We start from the raw sequence: 24,234 nt of genomic DNA on the forward strand, positions 1-24,234 counted from the left end.
TTCCAAATTCACTACTTGCTCCTCTGACCTCATTCCCACCTATCTCCTCAGCTGTAGTTAGTCTGCAGTCTTCCCTCCCATCTGTCACATCCTCAGTCTACTACATTCAACTGCTACTGTTCCTGAGCACACCCCTCCTCAAAATAACCCTCCTGCCCTGACAACTATCATCTCATCTCCCTCCTCCCTTTTAATTCCAAACTACTAGAATGAGCTGCTTACTTCTGCTGCCTTGACTATCTCTCTTTTCAAGCCATTCTTGATTCATTCCAGTCTGGTTTTCAACCTCTGTTTCAAACAACTGAAGTGGTGCTCACAGTGGGGTCTATTTTAAAAGTTTTGTTTACACTAAAATGCCCATATCTGTGAGTACGTGGGCTGCGTGTGAATAATGTAGATTCTAAAAGCTGTTAGTTACACGCATATACATGCATGCACAAAGGGTAAAAGGTGGCTGAAATTGGGTGGGGCCTGGGCAGGGAATGGGCGTTCTGGGTTGGGGGTCAACAGTTATGAGCATAACTCCGTGTTTTAGAACCGGAGGCCTCGGCGTGCGTTGGCTTCTTAGCCGCATAACTTTAATGCTGCTCGGGATGAGGAACAAGTCTGCGGAAGTCGGGTTTGATACCTAACACAATAGACTGAGGGGTTCAGGTCAACTGGGGAGAGGGCAGGCTGCAGAACCAGATTGACTGGGAAACTGATGGCCTAATTGGATAAACTGTGAATGTCCCTCATGCCAACATATTTTAAAATCCACTTGCATATGTTCATTTAAGCCACCAAAGTCCTACAGAAGATACACAAAGTAGGTTTGGTCAAGTGCTTAAAATTAGGAACATGCTTACATGTGGTAGGCGTATTTTAAAATAAAAGTGTGCGCATGATTTAAAATTCCAGCTTATCTCCAGTCACGTGTCAATGCACATGTTTGAGGACACAGGCAGCGGTGGATTCCCGATGAAGACTGGCCCAGGAGAGACCACGTGACTAGCGCGACCGGCCCACTGGGGGATGCCCGATCCCCCGATAGGCCAATCCGCCCCTGGACACAGGCAGGCTTGCTTTAACATTTTCCTGAAAGACCAAATTAGAAAACACAATCAAAGAACTTCTCAAAGCTAAGATCAGAAAAGGATGGTTTTGAAGATTTAGTTCAAGCATCAGAGTGTAACTTTTGTATTCCCTTTTTCTCATGAATGAATTTGGAATATTTCAGCTGGATTAGATGCTTTGTTTAAAAATTATGCCTTTTTGATCTAAGCATTCAGTTGCATGATATCCTACATCACTCATCTGTTATCAAAGACTTATTGGCCTATTGTCTGGGTTTTTAAAATACGTTTTTTTTCTTTAAAATATTCCCTCTGCTTTGCCGTTCACAAGAGAACGCGTTATCACTTTGAGGCTTATACTTCTCAGCAGGTTAATTGCCCTTTTTACATATTTATTTAAGTGAATATTGTTCATCCAATTTTTAATCTCATAAGCAGCTGTTGTTGCAGAACATGGGCCACATCGGCTCTGTTTCTTTATAGTCATTCAGCATTTTTCTAGTTTTATAGACAATACGAGCAATTCACATGGGAAGATGAGTATAACATGTTTAAGTTTTCTGTGCACGTTCTATTTATATGAATCGTCAGTATTTGACAGATTAGCAGATTGCCACATTACATTCAAGCAAGTGTTGCCAACAAATTTGGAGGTTTCTTGACCAATGATTGGAGCTTTCATACCCATTTGCAAGTTTGGCTTTATCGACTAAATTTTATTTCCTTCTTATTAAAATAAAAAATAAACGTATTAAAATATTTTAGTTAGTCACACAAGCACTTTGATTCCTTAGATAAAAATGTATCTATTATGGAAAATTCGTTGTTTGCATTGCTTTGGGATTATTTCCCTTTATCTCCATCTCACTATTTAGTTCTTGCCACCATGCTACACTGACAGTGGATGGTGGAATGATACTGTAAGTACTTTTAGTGGTCTCTCTGGTTTTGGGTGTTGGATAGATGCTGTAAGTACTTTTAGAAGTCTCTCTGGTTTTGGGTGGTGGATAATCGGTTATTTACTCTTTCGGATAGTAGAAAGACTAGGGGACACTCCATGAAGTTAGCATGGGGCACATTTAAAACTAATCGGAGAAAGTTCTTTTTTACTCAACGCACAATTAATCTCTGGAATTTGTTGCCAGAGAATGTGGTTCGTGCAGTTAGTATAGCTGTGTTTAAAAAAGGATTGGATAAGTTCTTGGAGGAGAAGTCCATTACCTGCTATTAAGTTCACTTAGAGAATAGCCACTGCCATTACATGGAATAGACTTAGTTTTTGGGTACTTGCCAGGTTCTTATGACCTGGATTGGCCACTGTTGGAAACAGGATGCTGGGCTTGATGGACCCTTGGTCTGACCCAGTATGGCATTTTCTTATGTTCTTATGATACTGTAAGTACTTTTGCTGGGCTCTCTCATGTGTAGCCTGGAGGACAGAAATTATAAGTACTTTTAGTGGTCTCTTTCTGGTGTTGGGTAGTGGATAGATAATGTAAGTACTTTTAGAGGTCTCTCTGGTGTTGGGTGGTGGATAGATACTGTAAGTATTTTTAGAAGTCTCTATGGTTTTGGGTGGTAGATAGATGCTGTAAGTACATTTAGAAGTCTCTATGGTGTTGGGTGTTGGATAGATACTGTAAGTACTTTCAGAGGTCTCTCTGGTTTTGGGTGGTGGATAGATGCTGTAAGTACTTTCAGAGGTCTCTCTGGTTTTGGGTGGTGGATAGATGCTGTAAGTACTTTCAGTGGTCTCTCTGGTGTTGGGTGGTGGATAGATGCTGTAAGTACTTTCAGAGGTCTCTCTGGTTTTGGGTGGAGGATAGATACTGTAAGTACTTTTAGAAGTCTCTATGGTGTTGGGTGGTGGATAGATGCTGTAAGTACTTTCAGTGGTCTCTCTGGTGTTGGGTGGTGGATAGATGTTGTAAGTACTTTCAGAGGTCTCTCTGGTTTTGGGTGGAGGATAGATACTGTAAGTACTTTTAGAAGTCTCTATGGTGTTGGGTGGTGGATAGATGCTGTAAGTACTTTTAGAGGTCTCTCTGGTTTTGGATGGTGGATAGATGCTGTAAGTATTTTTAGAGGTCTCTCTGATTTTGGGTGGTGGATAGATGCTGTAAGTACTTTTAGAGGTCTCTATGGTGTTGGATGGTGGATGAATACTGCACCTTTTGCGTGAATTTCACCGAGGATGCTCTTCAGCTTCTGGCAGTGAAGATTGTGTTGGAAGTTGATGATCTCCTCCCACATTGCTCTCCCAGCTTTTGCATTCTGCTTTCCAAGGACCACTTTAAATAGGTGCTCTGAGGCTGCCACCTTCTGATGGGTCTCGTCCAACCTTTTCATTTCCTTGGAGAGAAGTGAAAAGACATCAGATAAGGAAAGAGAACGGTTTCTCACATCAGCAGGAAGCTCCAGTTATGTATTTTGAGATCTTCCCAATGCTAAAATGTCACTGCGGGCTGGCTGCTTCTTGCATTCTCATTATTTTACAACGTGTCTGCCTTAGATGCAGCCCCTATTCTCTAAAAATCAGCCCTGATTGCTCAAGTCTGTAGCACCTCCTAACTGGGTAATAATTTTTCTTCCTGTCAGTCTCCTTCCTGTTCTGCTGCTTGCTCCCAGTTCCTTTTGCCCATGAGTTGCTTTTCTTCTTATCTCTTCTAGACGTTTCCCTCATCCCTGCAGAGACTTCGACTTTTTTATGGGCATAGCCTGGGCTGGGCTTAGACTGTGAATTTAATTACTCTCCTTTCCAAACCCACGCGCGTGCTCAAGACAAGTTACAAATTTAGGTACAGATTGTAAACTGGCCCAAAGAGCTTACAACCTAAGGGGGTCGTCTACTAAACTGTGATATTATCCCCAGAGAGTTTACAACCTAAGGGGGTCGTCAACTAAGCTGTGATATTATCCCCAGAGAGTTTACAACCTAAGGGGGTCATCAACTAAGCTGTGATATTATCCCCAGAGAGTTTACAACCTAAGGGGGGGGGGGGGGTCATCAACTAAGCTGTGATATTATCCCCAGAGAGTTTACAACCTAAGGGGGGGGTCGTCAACTAAGCTGTGATATTATCTCCAGAGAGCTTACAACCTAAGGGGGTCATCAACTAAGCTGTGATATTATCTCCAGAGAGTTTACAACCTAAGGGGGTCATCAACTAAGCTGTGATATTATCCCCAGAGAGTTTACAACCTAAGGGGGTCATCAACTAAGCTGTGATATTATCCCCAGAGAGTTTACAACCTAAGGGGGTCATCAACTAAGCTGTGATATTATCCCCAGAGAGTTTACAACCTAAGGGGGTCATTTACTAAACTGTGATATTATCCCCAGAGAGTTTACAACCTAAGGGGGAGTCATCAACTAAGCTGTGATATTATCCCCAGAGAGTTTACAACCTAAGGGGGTCATTTACTAAGCTGTGATATTATCCCCAGAGAGTTTACAACCTAAGGGGGGGGGTCATCAACTAAGTGGTGACATTATCCCCAGAGAGTTTACAACCTAAGGGGGTCATCAACTAAGCTATGACATTATTAATGCTTAAATTTTATCAACCAACCAGAGCCCTAAGGTTAATGCATCATGATTTTCTTGAAATTCCTTCCCCAAAGGTGGTGCGGCTACACATCACTCGAAACTGTGCATTTTCAGTTGCTGGACCCGCATTTTGGAACACTCTCCCATTCGATTTAAGACAATCAGACTCGTATAAAGATTTAAGAAAATTAGTAAAAACATTTGTTTAAATTATGCTATTTTTAATGATTTATTCGTTATGTTTTTACCTTCAGATTTCTGACTTTATATTATTTTGCTTTAGTGTTGCAATATTAATTTTAGTACTTTATGATTTTACAGTGTTATTTAATTTAAAGTGAATATTTTAGTTGATATTATAATTTTACTGTGCTCTTATTTTATGTGAATTTTATTATGTATGTATTTTCTGCCCATCACTCAGGCCTTCATTGTGTTAAGCAATTAAAAACTTCAATAAATGTAAACGTAAATGTAAGGGGTTATTTTATAAGCTGTGATAATATCCCTAAAGGGCTTACAATGCGTTATGATTTATTTTATTTATGTATTTATTTATTTGCTTGCTTTTATATACCGACATTCGTTGGGGTACATCACATCGGTTCACATTATAACAGGATAATAGCATGACGGGAGTCGTACCATTTTTACATTGTAACATTAAAACAAGTGTAGGAACAGTATAACAGTGGAACACAGGTTAACAATTTAACAGTGAAACATAGTGAAGCGTAAGGGCAGTATTTGTACATAGTAACAATTGGGGAGAACTTTATACAAGGTGTTTTTTTTTGTTTTTTTTATGTCTTACTTATTATTACAGTGAGGCTTTCTTGAGGGTAAGGGAGGGGAGGAGGGGTTAGGTCGCTAGTTGGTAGGCTTTCTGGAACAGCCATGTTTTCAGATGTTTTTTGAATGTTTGGAGAGAGGGTTCCAGTCTGAGGTGGGAGGGTAACTGGTTCCAGAGGGTAGGACCGGCTACTGAGAAGGAGCGTTGTCTAGTGGAGGACAAGTGGGCAAGTTTTGTGTGTGGAATGACCAGGAGGCCTGTGTTTTGGGAGTGTAGGCATTTCTGGCTTTGATGAAGTTGGGGAGGGTTTTTTGACCATTTGGTTTTATGGTTGTTGATGGTTTTGTGTAATACAGTGAGGGTTTTGTATTGAGATCTGTGTGAGATGGGGAGCCAGTGTAATGCTTTTAGAGTGGGGGTGATGTGGGAGGATCGGTTGGAGTTTGTGAGGGATCTGGCTGCGGCGTTTTGGAGTAGCTGAAGTGGTTTAATGGTCGAGGTGGGTAGACCGAGGAGGAGGGAGTTGCAGTAGTCAAGCTTCGATAGTATGAGGGATTGGAGTACTGTGCGGTAGTCGTGGTGGAAAAGAAGTGGTTTGAGCTTCTTGAGGATTTTTAGTTTGTAGAAGCCTTCTTTGATTGTGTGGTTGATGTGTTTCTTCAAATTGAGGGAAGAATCGAGGTGGAAGCCTAGGTCTCTGATCTCGTTCGAAAGAGTGGAGGGTGGCTGGTTGGGGGGGCTATCAATGCTAGAGTTTACTAAGTCTGTTGTAAATTTAAGTTTTATGGTTATCCATTACTATCATTAATTGACTATGACTTGTAATAGTTGTTAGACAATTTCTTTGCCTTATCTATAATTCCATACGAAGTTTTGCTTTGTTATTTGTACCTACATGTTCGATGCAATTTCCGTCTTTAGTTCCCTGTAAACCGACGCGATATGTACGAGTACATGAACATCGGTATATAAAAGCCTTTAAATAAATAAATAGATAAATCTAAGGAGGTCATTTACCACACTGCAATATTATCCTCAGAGGGTTTAAAAGCTTAGGCCTAGATTTACTAAGGTGCAATAAGGCAATATTGCGAGTAAAACAGCAAGCAACAAGTGTTAAATGCAGTTTATCTGTGGTGGCCCTCGGCCAGGCCCCCCTACCTTGGTCGGTCCGCCGGCACAGGGTCCCTCCTGATGCGGCCAGTCGAGCACGGTTCGCGGTGCGACTGCTCCGCCCCTTAAAGGGGCCGTGGCGCGAAAACCAGGCCGGCCCCGGAAGATGACATCATCAGCCAGGGAGATTTAAACCTCTTCCTTAAGCCAGGAAATTGCCTTGCAACAAGGTTCCAGTGGTTTCCTGCTTTGTTTCTTCTGGATTCCCTGTCTTCTGGCTTGACTCGGACTGGTTACGGATCTCGTTGCTTGCTGCCTGCCCTGGACCTTTGGCTTGGATTCCCTGTCTTCTGGCTTGACTTGGACTGGATACGGATTTTGTTGCTCGCTGCCTGCCTCGGACCTCTTGCCTGGACTTTGACTTTGTTACTCGCTGCCTGCTGTAATAATAGTAGATTGATATATCCTACACACATGACGCTAGCACTATGAAGCACTATGAAAACTAAACTTACCAGAGAACCAGCCAGCACAGATGACATCATTCTTGGGAAAACGAAAGTTAACTTGGTCTTATTCTCTGCTAATAATAACAAGAGGCTCCTGCCCATAGTAACAGGGCACACACACATGCTAAAATTTATTAATTGGCTATAAGGTAATGGGTGGGCTTTTGCAGACATTTGTTGATTGGCTAAACGAAACCCTTAAATTGCTGAGCACACACGTCAGATCTTTGAGCACGCTCAGATATACCACTTGCTTTGTGTTGCTTCTGCTCCTGGAGGAACCTCACCTTCCTCCATAAATAAACCTCTTACTCTTATGACCTTTTTAGAGCTGGTCTTTATGGGGTCAATTAGTCAGGGGGGGGGGGGTGTCAGCCTTTTTACACTGCCTCAGACTTTGCCTGGACTCTGATTTCGTTCACTTCCGCTTGCCGGGCCCAGTGGTTTGATTCTCTGGACTGGATTGTGTTCTTCTCTGCCTCCAGTAGTACGTCACCAGTTCCCGCTCCTTGGGGACACCCTGACGCTCCTGGTCCATCTTCCCTGTGAGGGCCCTGGCAGCTCTTCCCAAATGAGCAGGGGGAGAAGGAAAAAACCTCTATAAATGAAACTGCTCCCACACCAGAGAAAATAGTGGAGGACTAACGGAACCTCTTCCATTCTTCAGAGAGAGAGAACAGAAAAAAGACAGATAGATCGAGCGGACTCTCCTCACTACCCAAATCCTCCAGAGGGTGTGACTCTGGACTGATCTGTGGTACTACAGGAACGAAAATGAGCAGGTAAGAACCAATTTTCCATTCCCTGTACATACCCAGATCAGTCCAGAGTCCTCGGATGTACCAAAGCTTCCCTAACCAGGATGGGACTGAGAGTGTCCCACTCGATGCAAACTTTCACTGAAGCCCCTGGCCACTAGAGCCTGGACATCCAGACGATAATGCCTGGCGAAAGTGTGCAATGACTTCCAAGTAGCCGCTCTGCAGATCTTCTGTGGAGAAACCAGCTGACACTCGGTCCAGGAGGCCGATCGAGAGCGAATAGAATGCACCTGAAGTCCCTCCGGAACCGGGCGCCACTGACAGATATACGCCGAAGTATTAGCTTCCTTCAACCACCGTGCAATGGTAAGAACATAAGAACATGCCATACTGGGTCAGACCAAGGGTCCATCAAGCCCAGCATCCTGTTTCCAACAGTGGCCAATCCAGGCCATAAGAACCTGGCAAGTACCCAAAAACTAAGTCTATTCCATGTAACCATTGCTAATGGCAGTGGCTATTCTCTAAGTGAACTTAATAGCAGGTAATGGACTTCTCCTCCAAGAACTTATCCAATCCTTTTTTAAACACAGCTATACTAACTGTACTAACCACTTTTTTGCCCCTTTTTGGCACCACTCCACAGAACAAAAAGATGATCTGACAAGCGGAAACTGTTGGTAACCTCTAAATACCGCATCAAGGTGCACTTCATATCTAAATGTCTTAAGTATTTAGAGCACCGCTCCGAAGGATCCAAAGTTGAAAAGGATGGGAGCTCTACTGATTGATTTAAGTGAAAAGATGACATCTCCTTAGGTAAAAAAGAAGGAACTGTTCGCAAGGAAACCCCATTGTCCAAGATTTTCAAAAAGGGGTCCCTACAACATAACGCCTGAAACTTGGAAACCCTGCAAACTGAACAGATAGCCACCAAGAAAACCACCTTCAGTGCGAGATCCTTCATGGCTGCACGCCTCAGAGGTTCAAAGGAAGGTACGTACATACTCTTTAAGACCACATTCAGGCTCCAGGAAGGACACGGCTGTCAGACCGGAGGGCGTAAATGCTTCACTCCTCAAAGAAAATGTACCACGTCTGGATGAGCCGAAAGAGCAATTCTGTGAACCATACCCCGCAGACATCCTTTGCCATCACCTGGACCCAGAGAGAATTGAAGGATAACTCCTTAACCAAACCATTTTGGAGAAAGGCCAAAATATGCCCCACCGTGGCTCACCTAGGATCCACTCGCTGACTGGTACACCAGGTCTCAAAAACCCTCCAGACTCTCGCATATGCTAGAGAAGTGGATGTCTTCCTAGACTGTAACAGTCTAATGATGACTGTGTCTGAATAACCCTTGCCTTTCAAGCACTGCCTTTCAAAAGCCAGGCCGCTAGACAAAATCGATCTGCCTGATCTAAACAAACGGGGCCCTGATGTCAAAGATTTGATAGATGAGCGAGCTGAAAGGGTCTGTCCACTGCGAGGCTGACTAGTTCCACAAACCATGGCCGCCTTGGCACTTCACAGCTATCAGAATCACTTTGCCTGGGACGGACAAGGATGACGCAACGGAGGACATAAATGCTTAGCCCTCCGAAGAAAACACGCTACATCCGGGTGAAGTGCCAGGGACACCCCTTGCACCTTGCCCCTGAGACAACCGAGTGCCGCTACCTGGACCCGAAGGGTACTAAAAGAGAGACCTTTCGAGAGGCCCGCCTGAAGAAAAGCGAGGACATCGGATACGGACGCTGACATAGGATCCCCCCTACGATCCCTACACCAGTCCTCAAACACCGCCCAAACCCGAACGTAGGCTAAGGACGTAGACTGTTTCCTAGATCTCAACAAGGTGGCTATCACCGCATCCGAATATCCTCTATTCTTCAAGCGTTTCCTCTCAAAAGCCATGCCGCGAGACAGAAGTGATCCGCGTCCTCCAAACAAACGGGTCCTTGGAGGAGAGCCGCGGATCCATGAAAACGAAGGGGAGGTTCCACTGCCAAGTGGAGTAGATCCGCGAACCAAGGCCGCCTTGGCCAATCCGGCGCTACCAGAATCACATCCGACAAATGCAGCTCTATCCGCCGAAGAACCTTGCCTATCAGGGGCCAAGGAGGGAACACATACAGTAACACGTCTGTGGGCCAGGGAAGCACCAGCGCATTGACGCCTTCGGCCTCTCGCTCTCTCCGTCGGCTGTAAAAGCGTGGAGCCTTTGTGTTTTGAGCGGTGGCCATCAGATCCATGTGTGGCGTCCCCCACCTTTTGTAGATGAGGTGATAAGCGACCTCCGCCAGTTCCCATTCTCCTGGATCCAGATGATGACGGCTGAGGAAGTCCACTTGGACATTGTCGACTCCGGCGATGTGAGACGCCGCAATGTTGCTGAGATTTTGCTCCGCCCAGCGCATCAGGCGCTGCGCCTCCTCCGCCACTAGCTGGCTCCTCGTCCCGCCTTGGCGATTGATGTACGCCACGGTAGTTGCATTGTCCGACAACACTCTGACCGCCTTCCCTCGAATCAGCAGTAGGAAGGATTGCAGCGCTAGCGTTACCGCCCTGGTCTCCAAGCGATTCATGGACCACCGTGACTGAGCCCTGGACCACTGTCCCTGCACCGAGCGTCCAAGGCAGACCGCTCCCCAGCCAGAGAGACTGGCGTCCGTCGTGACTACTGTCCAGTTGGGCATGAGCAGGGAAACCCCGCACGTCAGATGGTCGGGATTGAGCCAACACTGAAGACTGGCCCTCGCCTGGGCCGTGAGTGGGAGCAGGAGGTGGAATTCTTCTGACACCGGCTTCCATCGGGAGAGCAATGCTGATTGCAATGGACATAGATGAGCGAAGGCCCAGGGAACCAAAGCTAGCGTTGATGCCATAGAGCCTAAAACCATCAGATAATCGCACACCTGAGAAATCCGTAGCGACAATAAACGCCTCACTTGACTCTGAAGCTTGCACACACGCTCCATGGAGAGAGACACCTTGCCCTACTTTGTGTCGAACAGAGCTCCCAGATACTCCAAGGACTGGGTGGGGACCAAACGGCTCTTGGCGAGATTGACCACCCATCCGAGGGAGCGCAAGAGCTGTAGGACTCTGTTGACTGCCTGTCAACACAGTATTTCGGACTTGGCCCGAATCGTCCAAGTAGGGGTGCACCAGAAACCCCTCCCTCCGGAGCTGTGCTGCCACCACTACCATCACCTTGGTAAATGTGCGGGGAGCGGTGGCAAGACCGAAGGGAAGAGCTCTGAATTGGTAGTGTCTGCCCAGAATGCAGAACCTGAGGGACCTCTGATAGAACAGCTGGATGCCTATATGAAGGTATGCTTCCGTGAGGTCCAATGAAGCCAGGAATTCGCCTGGCCGAACCGAGGCTACCACCGACTGAATCATCTCCATTTTGAAGCATGGAATGTGAAGACACCTGTTGACCCCTTTCAAGTCTAAAATTGGTCTGAACGTGCCCTCCTTCTTTGGCACGATGAAGTAAATGGAGTCCCGGCCCGTCCATTGTTGCCCTGGGGGCACGGGGGTTATTGCGCCCAGGTCTTCCAGCCGTCGAAGAGTGTCTCTCACCGCTACACGCTTGCCTTGGCCCTTGCAAGGTGACACGAGAAACTTGTCCGCAGGAATCCGTGCAAAATCTAAAGCGTAACCTTGACTTATCATGCTGAGGACCCACTGGTCCGCTGTTATTTTGGTCTATTCCTCGGGAAAAAACGCCAACCTGGCTCCTACGTTTGGCACGACCGACGGGATCTGCCGCGAGGAATGGACCGTCCGCGTTTCATTGGGACGCCTTGGACCCCGTTCCCGACGAGGGTCCACCTTGCCTCCCAAACTTTTTCCCACGAAAGGACTGAGACCACGAAGACGACCTGGAGGATCCGGAACGGTAAGAGGAACCTGACGATCTCTGCGGACGCGACCTTCTATTCCCCCGAAACCGGGACCGATTGGTGAAAGAAGTCCGAGCCCTGGGCCTGTCCTCAGGCAACTTAAAGGCCTTGTTTTCTCCAAGCGACTGCATCAGGTCATCCAACTCTTTACCAAACAACAACTTCCCCTTAAACGGTAGCGAGCCAAGGTGAGCCTTAGAGGACCCATCTGCCACCTAATTGCAGAGCCAGAGCAGACGGTGCGCGGAAACCGCTGAAACCATGGCTCTGGCCGACGTCCGCAGCAGGTCATACAGAGCATCCGCACTGTAAGCGATCACCGCCTCCAGGTGATCCGCTTGTGCAGACTCCTCTTCAGAGAGATCTGCATTGGCCTGGAGCACCTGGGCCCAGCTCAGCCCTGCCCGCAGGGCAAAGTTACTACAAATAGCCGCGCAGACCCCCAGAGCCGAAACCTCAAAACCCTTTTTAAGCTGCAACTCCAGCTTCCAATCCTGGATATCCTTGAGTGCCGTGGCCCCTGTGACCGGGATCGTTGACCTCTTCGTTACTGCCAACACCGCTGCGTCCACTCTGGGAAGACGAAGGAGCTCCAGCGCGTCCTCTGGAAGTGGATACAGCTTATCCATAGCCTTACTCATTTTCAGGCCCAACTCCGGGGTATCCCATTCCCGGAATAGAATGTCCGACGCCGAGAAGTGGAACGGGAAAGCCACTGCCAGACCTGTAAGGTCCAACAGCACCGGGCATCCACACCAAGCTCCTGAAGAATGGCCGGAATAAGCGGTGCTAATTCATCCTTCCGGAACAAGCATACCACCCTCGGGTCATCACCATCCACCGCCGGCGTTCCCTTGCCGGTACCGGGCTGGACTGACCCCTCTTCATCCGGCCCGTCGGCCCCCCCAGGGGCCCTACAGACGGGTCCGCTTCATCCGATGATGTAGATTCGGTGTCAGCATCCTGAGTGATACCCCGCACAGGGCGCTTCTCCCTCGGTGGGTCCGAGGTTCTCCGGGACCTATCCCTAACTTTCTTCTTCCGGGACCCCGACTGTCCGTCCGAGCCCCCCGTGGCGAACGCCCTACTCGCCTTCCGTTTGGATTTTTTATATTTCAGAACCTTGCGTAAAAGAAGCGCGAAATCCTAAGAAAAGGAAGCCTCCGAACCCGAAGATGCCTCCTCTAGACTAACGTCCACCGGCGATGCAGCCCCCCCCCCCCCCCGGGGGGGCCGCTGCTGCGGGGAAAGCGCGGGACGCATGCCGCCATTACCGGCAGCCTTCCGCATGGCCTCCCGAACTGCACCCAAAATGGCCACCATTCCCACGCTAAGCGGGAACGGCTCAGCACTGCCTTCCCCGTTCTGCCCGGTGTGCGGCGGCGATAACGTCGGCCGAGACCGGCCCCCCCGCCCGAAACACAACTCGAGCAGATTCCATCGCGCGGCAAGAAGATTCCCATGGCATCTGCGAAGCACCAAAACAGAGTAGGATTAAAATTAATTAAAACTAATTAAATGCAGCGAAGGCGACGACGAAGCACGGAGAGTCGGCGAGGCCAAGCAGAAGAAAAAACAACGCTTTTTTTTTTTTTACTTGCCGCCACTGTCCCCCGGCCTGAGCCTCCTGCTCCAGTGGGGGTGAGTGAACCGGGCTCCCCGGTGTCACCCCCGACGCTGCTACCAGAGGAAGGCCGGGTCCTCAACCAGGGGGGATGGTCCCCTCAGAACCTTTCAACCCCCTGGGAGGCTCCCAGGGCGAGGGAGTCTTCTTACTTCCGTTTCCTCTCTCCTGCCTTCTATTATTATTATTATTTTTTATTTCAAACTTCTCACCAAAGAAAAACAGATTCTTGACTAACTAACAAAGCTACCCAGGGATCCCAGAGGCTGTGGGTGAACCTGCCCCATCTGCTGGAGACAGAGTAAGACTGAGGGGCTGTGGGTGGCGCATTACTATATGTAGGGGAGCCCGACAGGTCTTGCTCTGTCTCCATCTGCTGGTGCGGAGTCACAACCCAGGTGTCTGGACTGATCAGGGCACGTACAGGGAATTACCCATTCTAGACCTCTCATGATTTTAAACACCTCTATCATATCCCCCCTCAGCCGTCTCTTCTCCAAGCTGAAAAGTCCTAACCTCTTCAGCCTTTCCTCATAGGGGAGCTGTTCCATCCCCTTTATCATTTTGGTCGCCCTTCTCTGGCATCTCAGAGACATGGTGGAAAGAGGATAACCAATGGGACAGTGCTATACCGGGGTACAAATTATATCGCAATGACAGAGAGGAGCAGTCGGGAGGAGTTGTGGCGCTTTATGTCCGGGATGGCATAGAGTCCAACAGGATAAACATCCTGCATGAGACTAAATGCACAATTGAATCTTTATGGGTAGAAATCCCTTGTGTGTCAGGGAAGACTACAGTGATAGGGGTATACTACCGTCCACCTGGTCAAGATGCTGAGACGGACAGTGAAATGCTAAGAGAAATTAGGGAAGCTAACCAAATTGGTAGTGCGGTAATAATGGGAGATTTCAATTATCCCAATAGAGGAATCTGTGTCCCCGGCCCCCTGCTCGTCCGCCTCGCAGCCCAGAAAGGATGGTTCCACCAGGACCTAATGACCCCCCGGGAGGCTGCTATGGATTCTCTTCTTCCCTCGCTGTAGACATTATCTTTTTTCTTTTTTACAATAAGACAGACTGCAGGCTTTGCACTTCCTCCATCTGCTGGAGACAGAGAAATACTGAGGGACTGCAGGTGGCACCTCAGCTTATACGGCAGTGACAGTGAAACTTTCTCTGTCTCCATCTGCTGGAGGGGAGGCAGAACCCAGGAGTCTGGACTGATCCACGTAGCATTGCCGTGCTGGAGCTGAGGCGGGGAAACTATTTACATATAAATGTGTGCGCTTGAAAGTTTGCTCTGAAAATTTGGGCTAAAGCATGCACGCAGACTTCAGCCCTCAGAGGCTGTTAGAAATCTCCCTCCCCAGGTAAGATCCAGGTTGGACAATGAAGCAGTTACTCTTTCATAGCATAAATCAGTGATGCTGTGGCCCTTAACCGAGCTGCAAGCAAATCTGCCCAAGAACTTCCTCCCTTACTCTGCTTTTACATTTCTAACCCACTGCCCCCGTCCTACACAGGCCACCCAAAGCAGCTTACAAACTTTACACAAAGAAACTGAGCAAGCAAATAAACACGTACATATAAAAACAGTAAAATAAGTAATAAAAACATCGAACAAAGAAACAAAGCACAAACATTGAAGAACCCAGACACATAAATCAAAGGACAATAAAGATACAAACATTCCCAACCAGAACCAGATCAGCACAGAACAACACGGGTCAAACATGTCCAGAACCAGATCAGTACAGAACAACACGGGTCAAACATCCCAACCAGAACCAGATCAGCACAGAACAACACAGGTCAAACATCTCCAGAACTAGATCAGCACAGAACAACACGGGTCAAACATCTCCAGAACAACACAGGTCAAAGATCTCCATATCCAGTCATCCAAGAATCACCATGAAACAGCCAGGCTTCTATTCCCCTCTATATCTGAGAGTCCCTCCCGTGTCTCCCCGCCCTCATGCTCACGCTTAGCATTCTCACTGTCTCTCACTCTCATTACCTGATGCTCTGTATCTGTGAGTCCTTCCAGTGTCTCTCCACCCTCACGCTCTGTCTCTCACTCTCATTATCTGATGCTCTGTCTGTGAATTCCTCCCATGTCTCCCCTCCCTCATGCTCACTCTTAGCACTCTCGCTCTGTCTCTCACTCATTATTTGATGCTGTTTCACTCTCATTATCTGATGCAATGTGTCTGTGAGTCCCTCCTGCGTCTCTCAGGGCTGTCATTCTCACTATGTCTCTCACTCTCATTATCTGATGCTCTGTGTCTGTGAGTCTCTCCTGTGTCTCTCAGGGCTGTCACTCTCACTCTGTCTCTCACTCTCATTATCTGATGCTCTGTGTCTGTGAGTCCCTCCTGTGTCTCTCAGGGCTGTCACTCTCATTACCTGTTGCTCTGTGTCTGTGATCAGGTTTTTCTGGTGTAGAATTGCAGAGATGGTGCAGCTAATTTCGTTCATTGCTTGCTGCAGTCTTGGCTGGTATAAGGTGGTGATCCTGCGCAGGTCTCTGTCATCAAAGGAGGTGAGAATCTGCCTCAGCTCAGCATCTAGGAGAATTTGGGATAGTGTGCTCAGACGTATTAACAGGAAGTTCGTTTAACAAGCATTCCACGATGGGACACTCATTAAACATGCCCTGGCCGGCCCACACCTTTTCAAAATCCCGGCTCTTCCACATGTGCCGGCAGATGTGTGCGTGGCCAGGTCATTCTGAAATTGTGCTCAGTGCGCGCTCAGCTCTGCTGCAATTTCCAAGCACCGGGGATTTAAAATCCCCCCGATAGATTCTGCTGAGCATTTAGTCTCATGCAGGATGTTTATCCTGTTGGACTCTATGCCATCCCGGACATAAAGCGCCACACCTCCTCCCGACTGCTCCTCTCTGTCATTGCGATATAATTTGTACCCCGGTATAGCACTGTCCCATTGGTTGTCCTCCTTCCACCATGTCTCTGAGATGCCAATTAAGTCTATGTCATCATTCACTGCTATACATTCTAATTCTCCTATCTTACTTCTTAGACTTCTGGCATTAGCATACAAACATTTCAAAGTTTGTTTTTTGTTTGCATTTTCATTCTGCTTTTTAATTGATAGGGATAAGTTAGAATTTTTTAGCTCAGGTGAGTTTTTAGTTACAGGCACTTGATTTACTTTTCTTACTATTGGAACCTCACTTTGGGGTGGATGCTTGAGGGGTACCATCCTGGAACGGCCGTCGTCCACAAAAGGAATGAGACCATGATTGAGATCTAGTGGAGGAATTTCTTTGTGAAGCCCCCCGTGGCTTGCTGTACCTGCGCTGCCCCCTGAAACGAGAGCACGAATGAAAAAAGGACTGCTTAGGGCGGTCCTCAGGCCGTTTATGAATCTTGTTGTCGCTTAAAGAATTGATAAGCTGTTCCAGGTCCTCCCCAAAAAGCAACTTACCCTTGAATGGGAGAGGGCCCAGCTGCGATTTAGAAGAGTAGTCTGCCGCCCAATTTCTCAGCCAGAGGAGGCATCTGGCCAACACCACTGAAACCATGGCTCTGGCCTGCACCCTGAGTGATCATAGAGGGCATCAGCCTCATACGCAACCACCGCCTCCAGCCTCTCCGCCTGTTCCGCCTCTGCAGACGGGAGGTCCTGGGTGCTGAGTAGTTGTTGAACCCACCTGAGACCTGCCTGCTGCATGAGACTGCTGCAGACCGGCCGAACACAGAGTGCCAAAACTTCAATGATCCTTTTGAGATACTTCCGATCCTGAAGATCCTTCAAAGCCGTTGCCCCAACCACCGGGATGGGTGGTTCTCCTTGTGACAGTGGAAACCGAAGCATCCACCTTTGGGACCTTGAGCATCTCTAGGCAGTGGTCCGGGAGGGGACAGAGCTTGTCCACTGCTCTGCTCACCCATAACCTGGATTCCCGAAGTAGTAACTGCATTGGCATAGGATGAAAAGGGAAGGTATGTGGAGGGGCTCTCAGTCCTGCCAGGACAGGGTCCATGTTACTGGAAATTGGGGTACTTGCGGCTTCCTCCGGAGGGGCATCTATGCCCACCTCGGCTAGAACAAAAGGGATGAGCGGGTCCAGCTCCTCCCGCTGGAACAAGCTTAAGACCCGCAGGCTATCCCCTTCGACTGGGGGGCTCTGAGTCGAAGTCTCTGCATCCGGAGCAGGGTCTGGAAGCTGAGGAGGTGGGGTAGGAAGATCCGGCGGGATTTGCACCCCTGGTATGGTCTGAACCCGATTAGTCCCCTGGGAGTTTGGGTCCTTAGTCTGTAGATACCCTAAGCACCTTTGCAGGTGGGGCCTATAGAAAGCTTCACCGGTGGGGGGTCTTTGGGGGGATCGTCCTGCTGCGGCAAGCTAGCGACGTAACCTTTGTGTAACAGAAGTACAAAACCAGTGGGAAAATGAGAGGGGGCTTTCATGGGCATTGGAGGAGGGGGATATCGTCCTGAGGGTCCGGGATCAAATCCGGAGAGTCCAGTGGGCTTAAATCAGGGGGGGATTGCTGAACTTCAGAATCCCTTCCCCTGTCCGGTAAAGAAACAAGATGGCCGCCGTTCCCGCGGTTTTCAGGGCCGGCCTAGCAGCGCGCTTGCTGGCTGGAACGCGGGCAGCTGACTTCACCTGCACCGAGGAGGGACCCTGCCGCCAGTTAAACAATTAGAACGTGCCCTGTCACGGGAGAGCCGCGAAGCCGGCTCCTCGCATGCAATACAAAATGGCGATCGCAGCATTAGGAGGGGGGTGAGGAGCTGCTGCCTGGCTGCGAGCGGGAGAGAGGGAAAACTGCTCTCCGCCCCCGTAAGCTGCCGGTCCTTGTCCAAGGTACTGATTAATAAAAAAGACAAACTTCCCTTTTTTTTTTTTTCCAGACAGCTTAAAGTGACAGAGGAAGTTTACTTCTCTGACAACAAGAGACCCAAGGCATGAAACTTCTCAGGGGTCTCAACGGGGGAGGGACTGGACCTCCAGTATCACCCCAGAGACAGGCAAGAGGCCACCGGGAAACAGGGTCCTAGGCTGAAGGAATCAAGGGGACAGGGCCCCCCTAGGCCCAAGCAAGAGCGAGGAGTCAGAACGAAACTGCTCCTGATGACTAAACTTTTTTTTCTTTCACTTTTTAAATACTGAGAATTAACAAATGCTTGCTTGATCCTTACAACTGGAGAAAGGAGGAAGAAGAAACTTCCGCAAACCAAAAACTGCTGGAGACAGAGAAATACTGAAGGGACACAGGGGGAGCACTGTCCTGATATAGGACACCCTTCCAGTTTTTCTCTGTCTCCACCTGCTGGAAAGGAGGCTCTGCACTGATCCGGGGACATACAGGGAATAAGCAGTTTATCAGTGCATCCATCAATTTGCCCAGCCCTTGTTCAGGTCATTAGAGACCTCCCACCCAGGTCAGTACCACACAATAATCACATTTATTAGCCCTTACGCCAGATAATTACTGGGTCTAAAAACACCTGAGCACGCTGGGAAATGTATGTGAGCGTCTTTGCGTGTTTGCCCCTTTTCTACACATGTGCATGTGAAATATGTGCGTTTTTTACATTTATAAGCATGCGAGCAGAGGCTACCAATGTGTATATATTGTTACTTAAGTTGCACACTATGTTACTTAAAGTTTTTGCTTAGATGTATCTTGTTCTTTGTAAAGCCCACTGGCAAGTTCTTACTGTTCACTGTAAACCGGTTTGATTTGTATCCAATGCAAGAACATAAGAACATAAGAAAATGCCATACTGGGTCAGACCAAGGGTCCATCAAGCCCAGCATCCTGTTTCCAACAGAGGCCAAACCAGGCCATAAGAACCTGGCAAGTACCCAAACACTAAGAAGATCCCATGCTACTGATGCAATTAATAGCAGTGGCTATTCCCTAAGGGGTAGATTTTCAGACGAGCGCGAACAGCCTACTTTTGTTTGCGCTCCAGGCGCAAACAAAAGTACGCTGGATTTTAGCCGATACGCGCGTAGTCGCGCGTATCGGCTAAAATCCTGGATCGGCGCGCGCAAGGCTATCGATTTCGTATAGCCTGCGCGCGCCGAGCCGCGCAGCCTACCCCCGTTCCCTCCTAGGCCGCTCCGAAATCGGAGCGGCCTAGAAGGGAACTTTCCTTTGCCCTCCCCTCACCTTCCCCTCCCTTCCCCTACCTAACCCATCCGCCCGGCCCTGTCTAAACCCCCATCCTACCTTTGTCGGGGGATTTACGCCTCCCGGAGGGAGGCGTAAATCCCCGCGCGCCAGCGGGCCTCCTGCGCGCCGGGCCGCGACCTGGGGGCGGGTACGGAGGGCGCGGCCACGCCCCCGGGCCGTAGCCACGCCCCCGTACCCGCCCCCGCAACGCCGCGCGCTCCGGCCCTGCCCCGACACGCCTCCCGACACGCCTACTCCGAAAACCCCGGGACTTACGCGAGTCCCGGGGCTCTGCGCGCGCCGGGAGGCCTATGTAAAATAGGCTTCCCGGCGCGCAGGGCCCTGCTCGCGTAAATCCGCCCGGTTTTGGGCGGATTTACGCGAGCAGGGCTCTGAAAATCCGCCCCTAAGTAACCTTGATTAATAGCAGGTAATGGACTTCTCCTCCAAGAACTTATCCAAACCTTTTTTGAACCCAACTGCACTAACCACATCCTCTGGCAACAAATATAAAAGCTAAAAATAAATAAATAAATATATGTGGTAATTTCTATGCACAAAGGGCTTGATTTCCAAAAGCAGATACATATAATGCACTTTACGAATGTAAATGGCTTTTGAAAATTGCTACAATAGTATGTTACATTTATGTGCATAACTCCTTTGAAAATAAGTCCATAATGTTTTGAACATTCTCCTTCACATGTATACATTTTCGTAGGTGCAAACCTATATTCAGGTAAATTTAGTAGGAAAACTTTGAAAGCGACTCATGCCTACAGCCGCACTTTGACAGTGAGTGTAACCTGCCTGTGTTTTTGCTGCCTGCCCCTGAAATAATATAATTGTTATATAATTTTGACTCTCTGTCGCGGTCAGTGCTTGCTAAAGATCTGGCATTCATTATTTCCTGCTTGGAAAAAGGCTCTCGCCTGGAACTGGAGGGGTTTATCGCCTGGGGCTCCATTACTTTTATTAACGATTTTGCTGACATAAGATCTGCAGAGAATTTAGAAAAGTTCTGAATTATAAAACGTTTAACGTGCCACGGGTCGGCTCATGGCAGGAAAGGCAGCACTTACAGCAGATTCCGCATACCTGAGCTTCTGGTGTCCTGCAGAGGGGGCCCGGGAGGGAGATGACCCCTCTCTCTGACCCCCGAGTCCATCTCGCCAGTCCTACCGTCCAGCTCCCTGCAGCTCCGCAGCCTGAAACACAAAACACAAGAACGTTCAGCTGATGAGCAGGGGTCGCACCCTCATATCTTCCTCTCCATAACCCAACTTCTCTCCTCACGTCCTCCTCTTCCGCTCCATAACCCAACTTCTCGCTCCTCCACCTATCCTCCCTCTTCTCTCCTAACCGCATGCTTCTCTCTTCCCTCCTCCCTCGTTCCTCTCCCTAACCAGCTTCTCTCCTCCACTCCTCCCTCATCCTCTCCCTAACCCCAGCTCTCTTCTCACTCTCCATCTCCTCCTACCCCTTCTCTCCTCCTCGTCCTCCCTAGACCCGCTTCTCTCCTCCATCTGCCTCTCCCTCCAACCCAGCTTCTCTCCTACAATCCTCCCTCTCCTCTCTAACCCAGCTTCTATCCTCCACTCCTCCCTCATCCCTCCCTAACCCAGCTTCTCTCCTCCACTCCTCCCTCTTCCTCTCCCTAACCCAGCTCTCCTTCCATCCTCCCTCTTCCTCTCCCTAACCCAGCTTCTCACCTCCACTCCTCCCTCATCCTCTCCCTAACCCAGCTTCTCTCCTCCACTCCTCCCTCTTCCTCTCCCTAACCCAGCTTCTCTCCTCCACTCCTCCCTCTTCCTCTCCCTAACCCAGCTTCTCTCCTCCACGCCTCCCTCTTACTCTCCATAACCCAGCTTCTCTCCTCCGCGCCTCCCTCTTCCTCTCCATAACCCAGTTCTCTCCTCCGCTCCTCCCTCTTCATAACCCAACTTCTCTCCTCTGCTCCTCCCTCTTCCTCTCCATAACCCAACCTCCTCCGCTCCTCCCTCTTCCTCTCCCTAACCCAGCTTCTCTCCTCCGCTCCTCCCTCTTCCTCTCCCTAACCCAGCTTCTCTCCTCCGCTCCTCCCCCTTCCTCTCCATAACCCGGATTCTCTCCTTCGCTCCTCCCTCTTCCTCTCCCTTACCCAGCTTCTCTCCTCCGCTCCTCCCTCTTCCTCTCCATAACCCAGCTTCTCTCCTCCCGCTCCCGCTTCCTAACTCTGATTCTGTTCTGATCACAACAGAAACATTAAAATAAATAACCTGTCCCATGCCCTCCCCCTCATGTGCCTCGCCCTCTCCTCCCTCCCTAACCTGTCTCAGTCTCTACTCTCACATTCCCCTCCCCCCTTCTATTCTCCTCCTCCCTGTCAGCCTCTCCTCCCTCCCTAACCTGTCTCAGTCTCTACTCTCACATTCTCCTCCCCCCTTCTATTCCCCTCCTCCCTCCCTAACCTGTCTCAGTCTCTACTCTCACATTCCCCTCCCCCCTTCTATTCTCCTCCTCCCTGTCAGCCTCTCCTCCCTCCCTAACCTGTCTCAGTCTCTACTCTCACATTCTCCTCCCCCCTTCTATTCCCCTCCTCCCTGTCAGCCTCTCCTCCCTCCCTAACCTGTCTCAGTCTCTCCTCTCACATTCCCCTCCCCCTTCTATTCTCCTCCTCCCTGTCAGCCTCTCCTCCCTCCCTGACCTGTCTCAGTCTCTCCTCTCACATTCCCCTCCCCGTCCCTAGCGCCTCCTTTTTGACAGGAGCGGCGGCTGTCAGCGGGTTTGACAGCCGACGCTCAATTTTGCCAGCGTTGGTTCTCAAACCCGCCGACAGTCACGTGATCAGAAACCGGACGCTGGCAAAATTGAGCGTCCGGTTTTCAACCCGTGAGCCAATTTAAATTTTTTTTTATTTTTAACTTTTTTTTTACTTTTGCGGCCTCCGACTTAATATCGCTGTGATTTTAACTCGGAAGGTGCACAGAAGAGCAGTTTTTACTGCTTTTCTGTGCACTTCCCCGGCCCCGGCAGAAATTAGCGCCTACCTTTGGCTGCACATTTTACTTTCCGTATCCCACGCGCATAACTAATAGGGTCATCAATATGCATTTGCATGTTGCGGGCGCTATTAGTTTCAGGAGGTTGGACGTGCGTTTTCGACGCGCTATTGCTCCTTACTGAATAAGGGGTAAAGCTAGCGCATGGAAAACGCGCATCCAATCGCGGGTTAGCAGTGCGCGCCGCCGGAGAGCACCGTACTGTATCAGCCTGACAGTGAGTAAGAAGTGGAAGGTAAACTTGAGCGCACTCACCATGTGTCCTTCGGATGAAGGGAGTCACTTATCCATTCATAATCCACATCCTGAGAGGAGAAGCAATCCTGCCTTACCCGCTGCTCACAGAGCCCCGGATACAGGAGATCAAAAGCCCCAGAGCCCCAGCTGAGGGGAATCAGAGCCTGAGCCTCAGCCCCGGGGAATCAGCATCCAGTAAAGAGAGACCCAGAGCCCCTCCTAAAAGAGCCCCAGAGCACCAGAGCCCCTCCTAAAAGAGCCCCAGCTGAGGGGAATCAGAGCCTGAGCCTCAGCCCGGAGGAATCAGCATCCAGTAAAGAGAGCCCCAGAGCCCCTCCTAAAAGACACCCAGAGCCCCAGAGCCCCTCCTAAAAGACACCCAGAGCACCAGAGCCCCTCCTAAAAGAAACCCAGAGCCCCTCCTAAAAGAGACCCAGAGCACCAGAGCCCGTCCTAAAAGAGACCCAGAGCACCAGAGCCCCTCCTAAAAGAAACCCAGAGCCCCTCCTAAAAGAGACCCAGAGCACCAGAGCCCGTCCTAAAAGAGACCCAGAGCACCAGAGCCCCTCCTAAAAGAAACCCAGAGCCCCTCCTAAAAGAGAGCACCAGTTAAAAGAGATCAAAAGCCCCAGAGACCCAGCTGAGGGGAATCAGAGCCAGAGCCTGGGGGAATCAGCATCCAGTAAAAAGAGACCCAGAGCCCCTCCTAAAAGAGCCCCAGAGCCCCTCCTAAAAGAGCCCCAGAGCACCAGAGTCCCTCCTAAAAGAAACCCAGAGCACCAGAGCCCCACCTAAAAGAGACACAGAGCACCAGAGTCCCTCCTAAAAGAGCCCCAGAGCCCGTCCTAAAAGAGCCCCAGAGCCCCTGCTAAGAGACCCAGAGCACCAGAGCCCCTCCTAAAAGAGAGCACCAGTTAAAAGAGATCAAAAGCCCCAGAGACCCAGCTGAGGGGAATCGGCATCCAGTTAAAGGAGCCCCAGTTAAAAAAGTTAACCCCCCCCCCCCCCCCGAGCCCCAGCTTAATGAGAAGCAGAGCCCCAGTTAGGGGGTGTGGGAGTCCTGAGACAGCAGACACCCCATAGGCAGAGGCTGCGTGCACTTTCCTGCAGCAGCAGCACTTCCGGTCTGATCAGAGCCGCCTCCTCCTCCCTCCCCTCAGTGCAGGCGCCACGGGACTTCCCTGCTCTGCCTTTCCGCCTCCCTTTAGTCATAAGAGTAAACATCAGAGCTGCTGGGAGAGGGCGGGTTCCCTGTGTAATCGCAGCCCTGTGCCTGCCCATAAGGCAGTGTGTAAGCTCTCTGGGGCAGGGACCCTGCTAGCTGTTCTCATAAGAACATAAGAACATAAGAAAATGCCATACTGGGTCAGACCAAGGGTCCATCAAGCCCAGCATCCTGTTTCCAACAGTGGCCAATCCAGGCCATAAGAACCTGGCAAGTACCCAAAAACTAAGTCTATTCCATGTAACC

The 24,234-nt window shown here is 49.4% G+C and overlaps 1 protein-coding gene across 8 annotated transcripts in view; it reads right to left on the reverse strand.

The window, feature by feature from the left end:
- Positions 1 to 23,937, reverse strand: part of LOC115079733 (NACHT, LRR and PYD domains-containing protein 3-like) — a 123,132-nt gene extending 99,195 nt beyond the window's left edge. For 2 of the 8 annotated variants that reach the window (XM_029583543.1, XM_029583533.1), the window contains exons 1-4: positions 22,782 to 23,927; positions 20,584 to 20,693; positions 15,734 to 15,894; positions 3,227 to 3,407 (exon numbers count right to left, since the gene is read on the reverse strand). In XM_029583543.1, coding sequence (XP_029439403.1) covers positions 3,227 to 3,407; positions 15,734 to 15,894; positions 20,584 to 20,653 — 412 coding nt within the window. In that variant the 5' untranslated portion in view covers positions 20,654 to 20,693; positions 22,782 to 23,927. Of the gene's footprint in view, positions 1 to 3,226; positions 3,408 to 6,559; positions 6,952 to 15,733; positions 15,895 to 20,583; positions 20,694 to 22,781 lie in introns of those variants that run through there. The other 6 variants (XM_029583550.1, XM_029583586.1, XM_029583569.1 and 3 more) reach the window with 6 other exon arrangements.
- Positions 23,938 to 24,234: the final 297 nt, after the last annotated feature.

This window comes from Rhinatrema bivittatum, chromosome 1, assembly GCF_901001135.1.
Source record: "Rhinatrema bivittatum chromosome 1, aRhiBiv1.1, whole genome shotgun sequence".
In the NCBI taxonomy this organism is placed as follows: Eukaryota; Metazoa; Chordata; class Amphibia; order Gymnophiona; family Rhinatrematidae; genus Rhinatrema; species Rhinatrema bivittatum.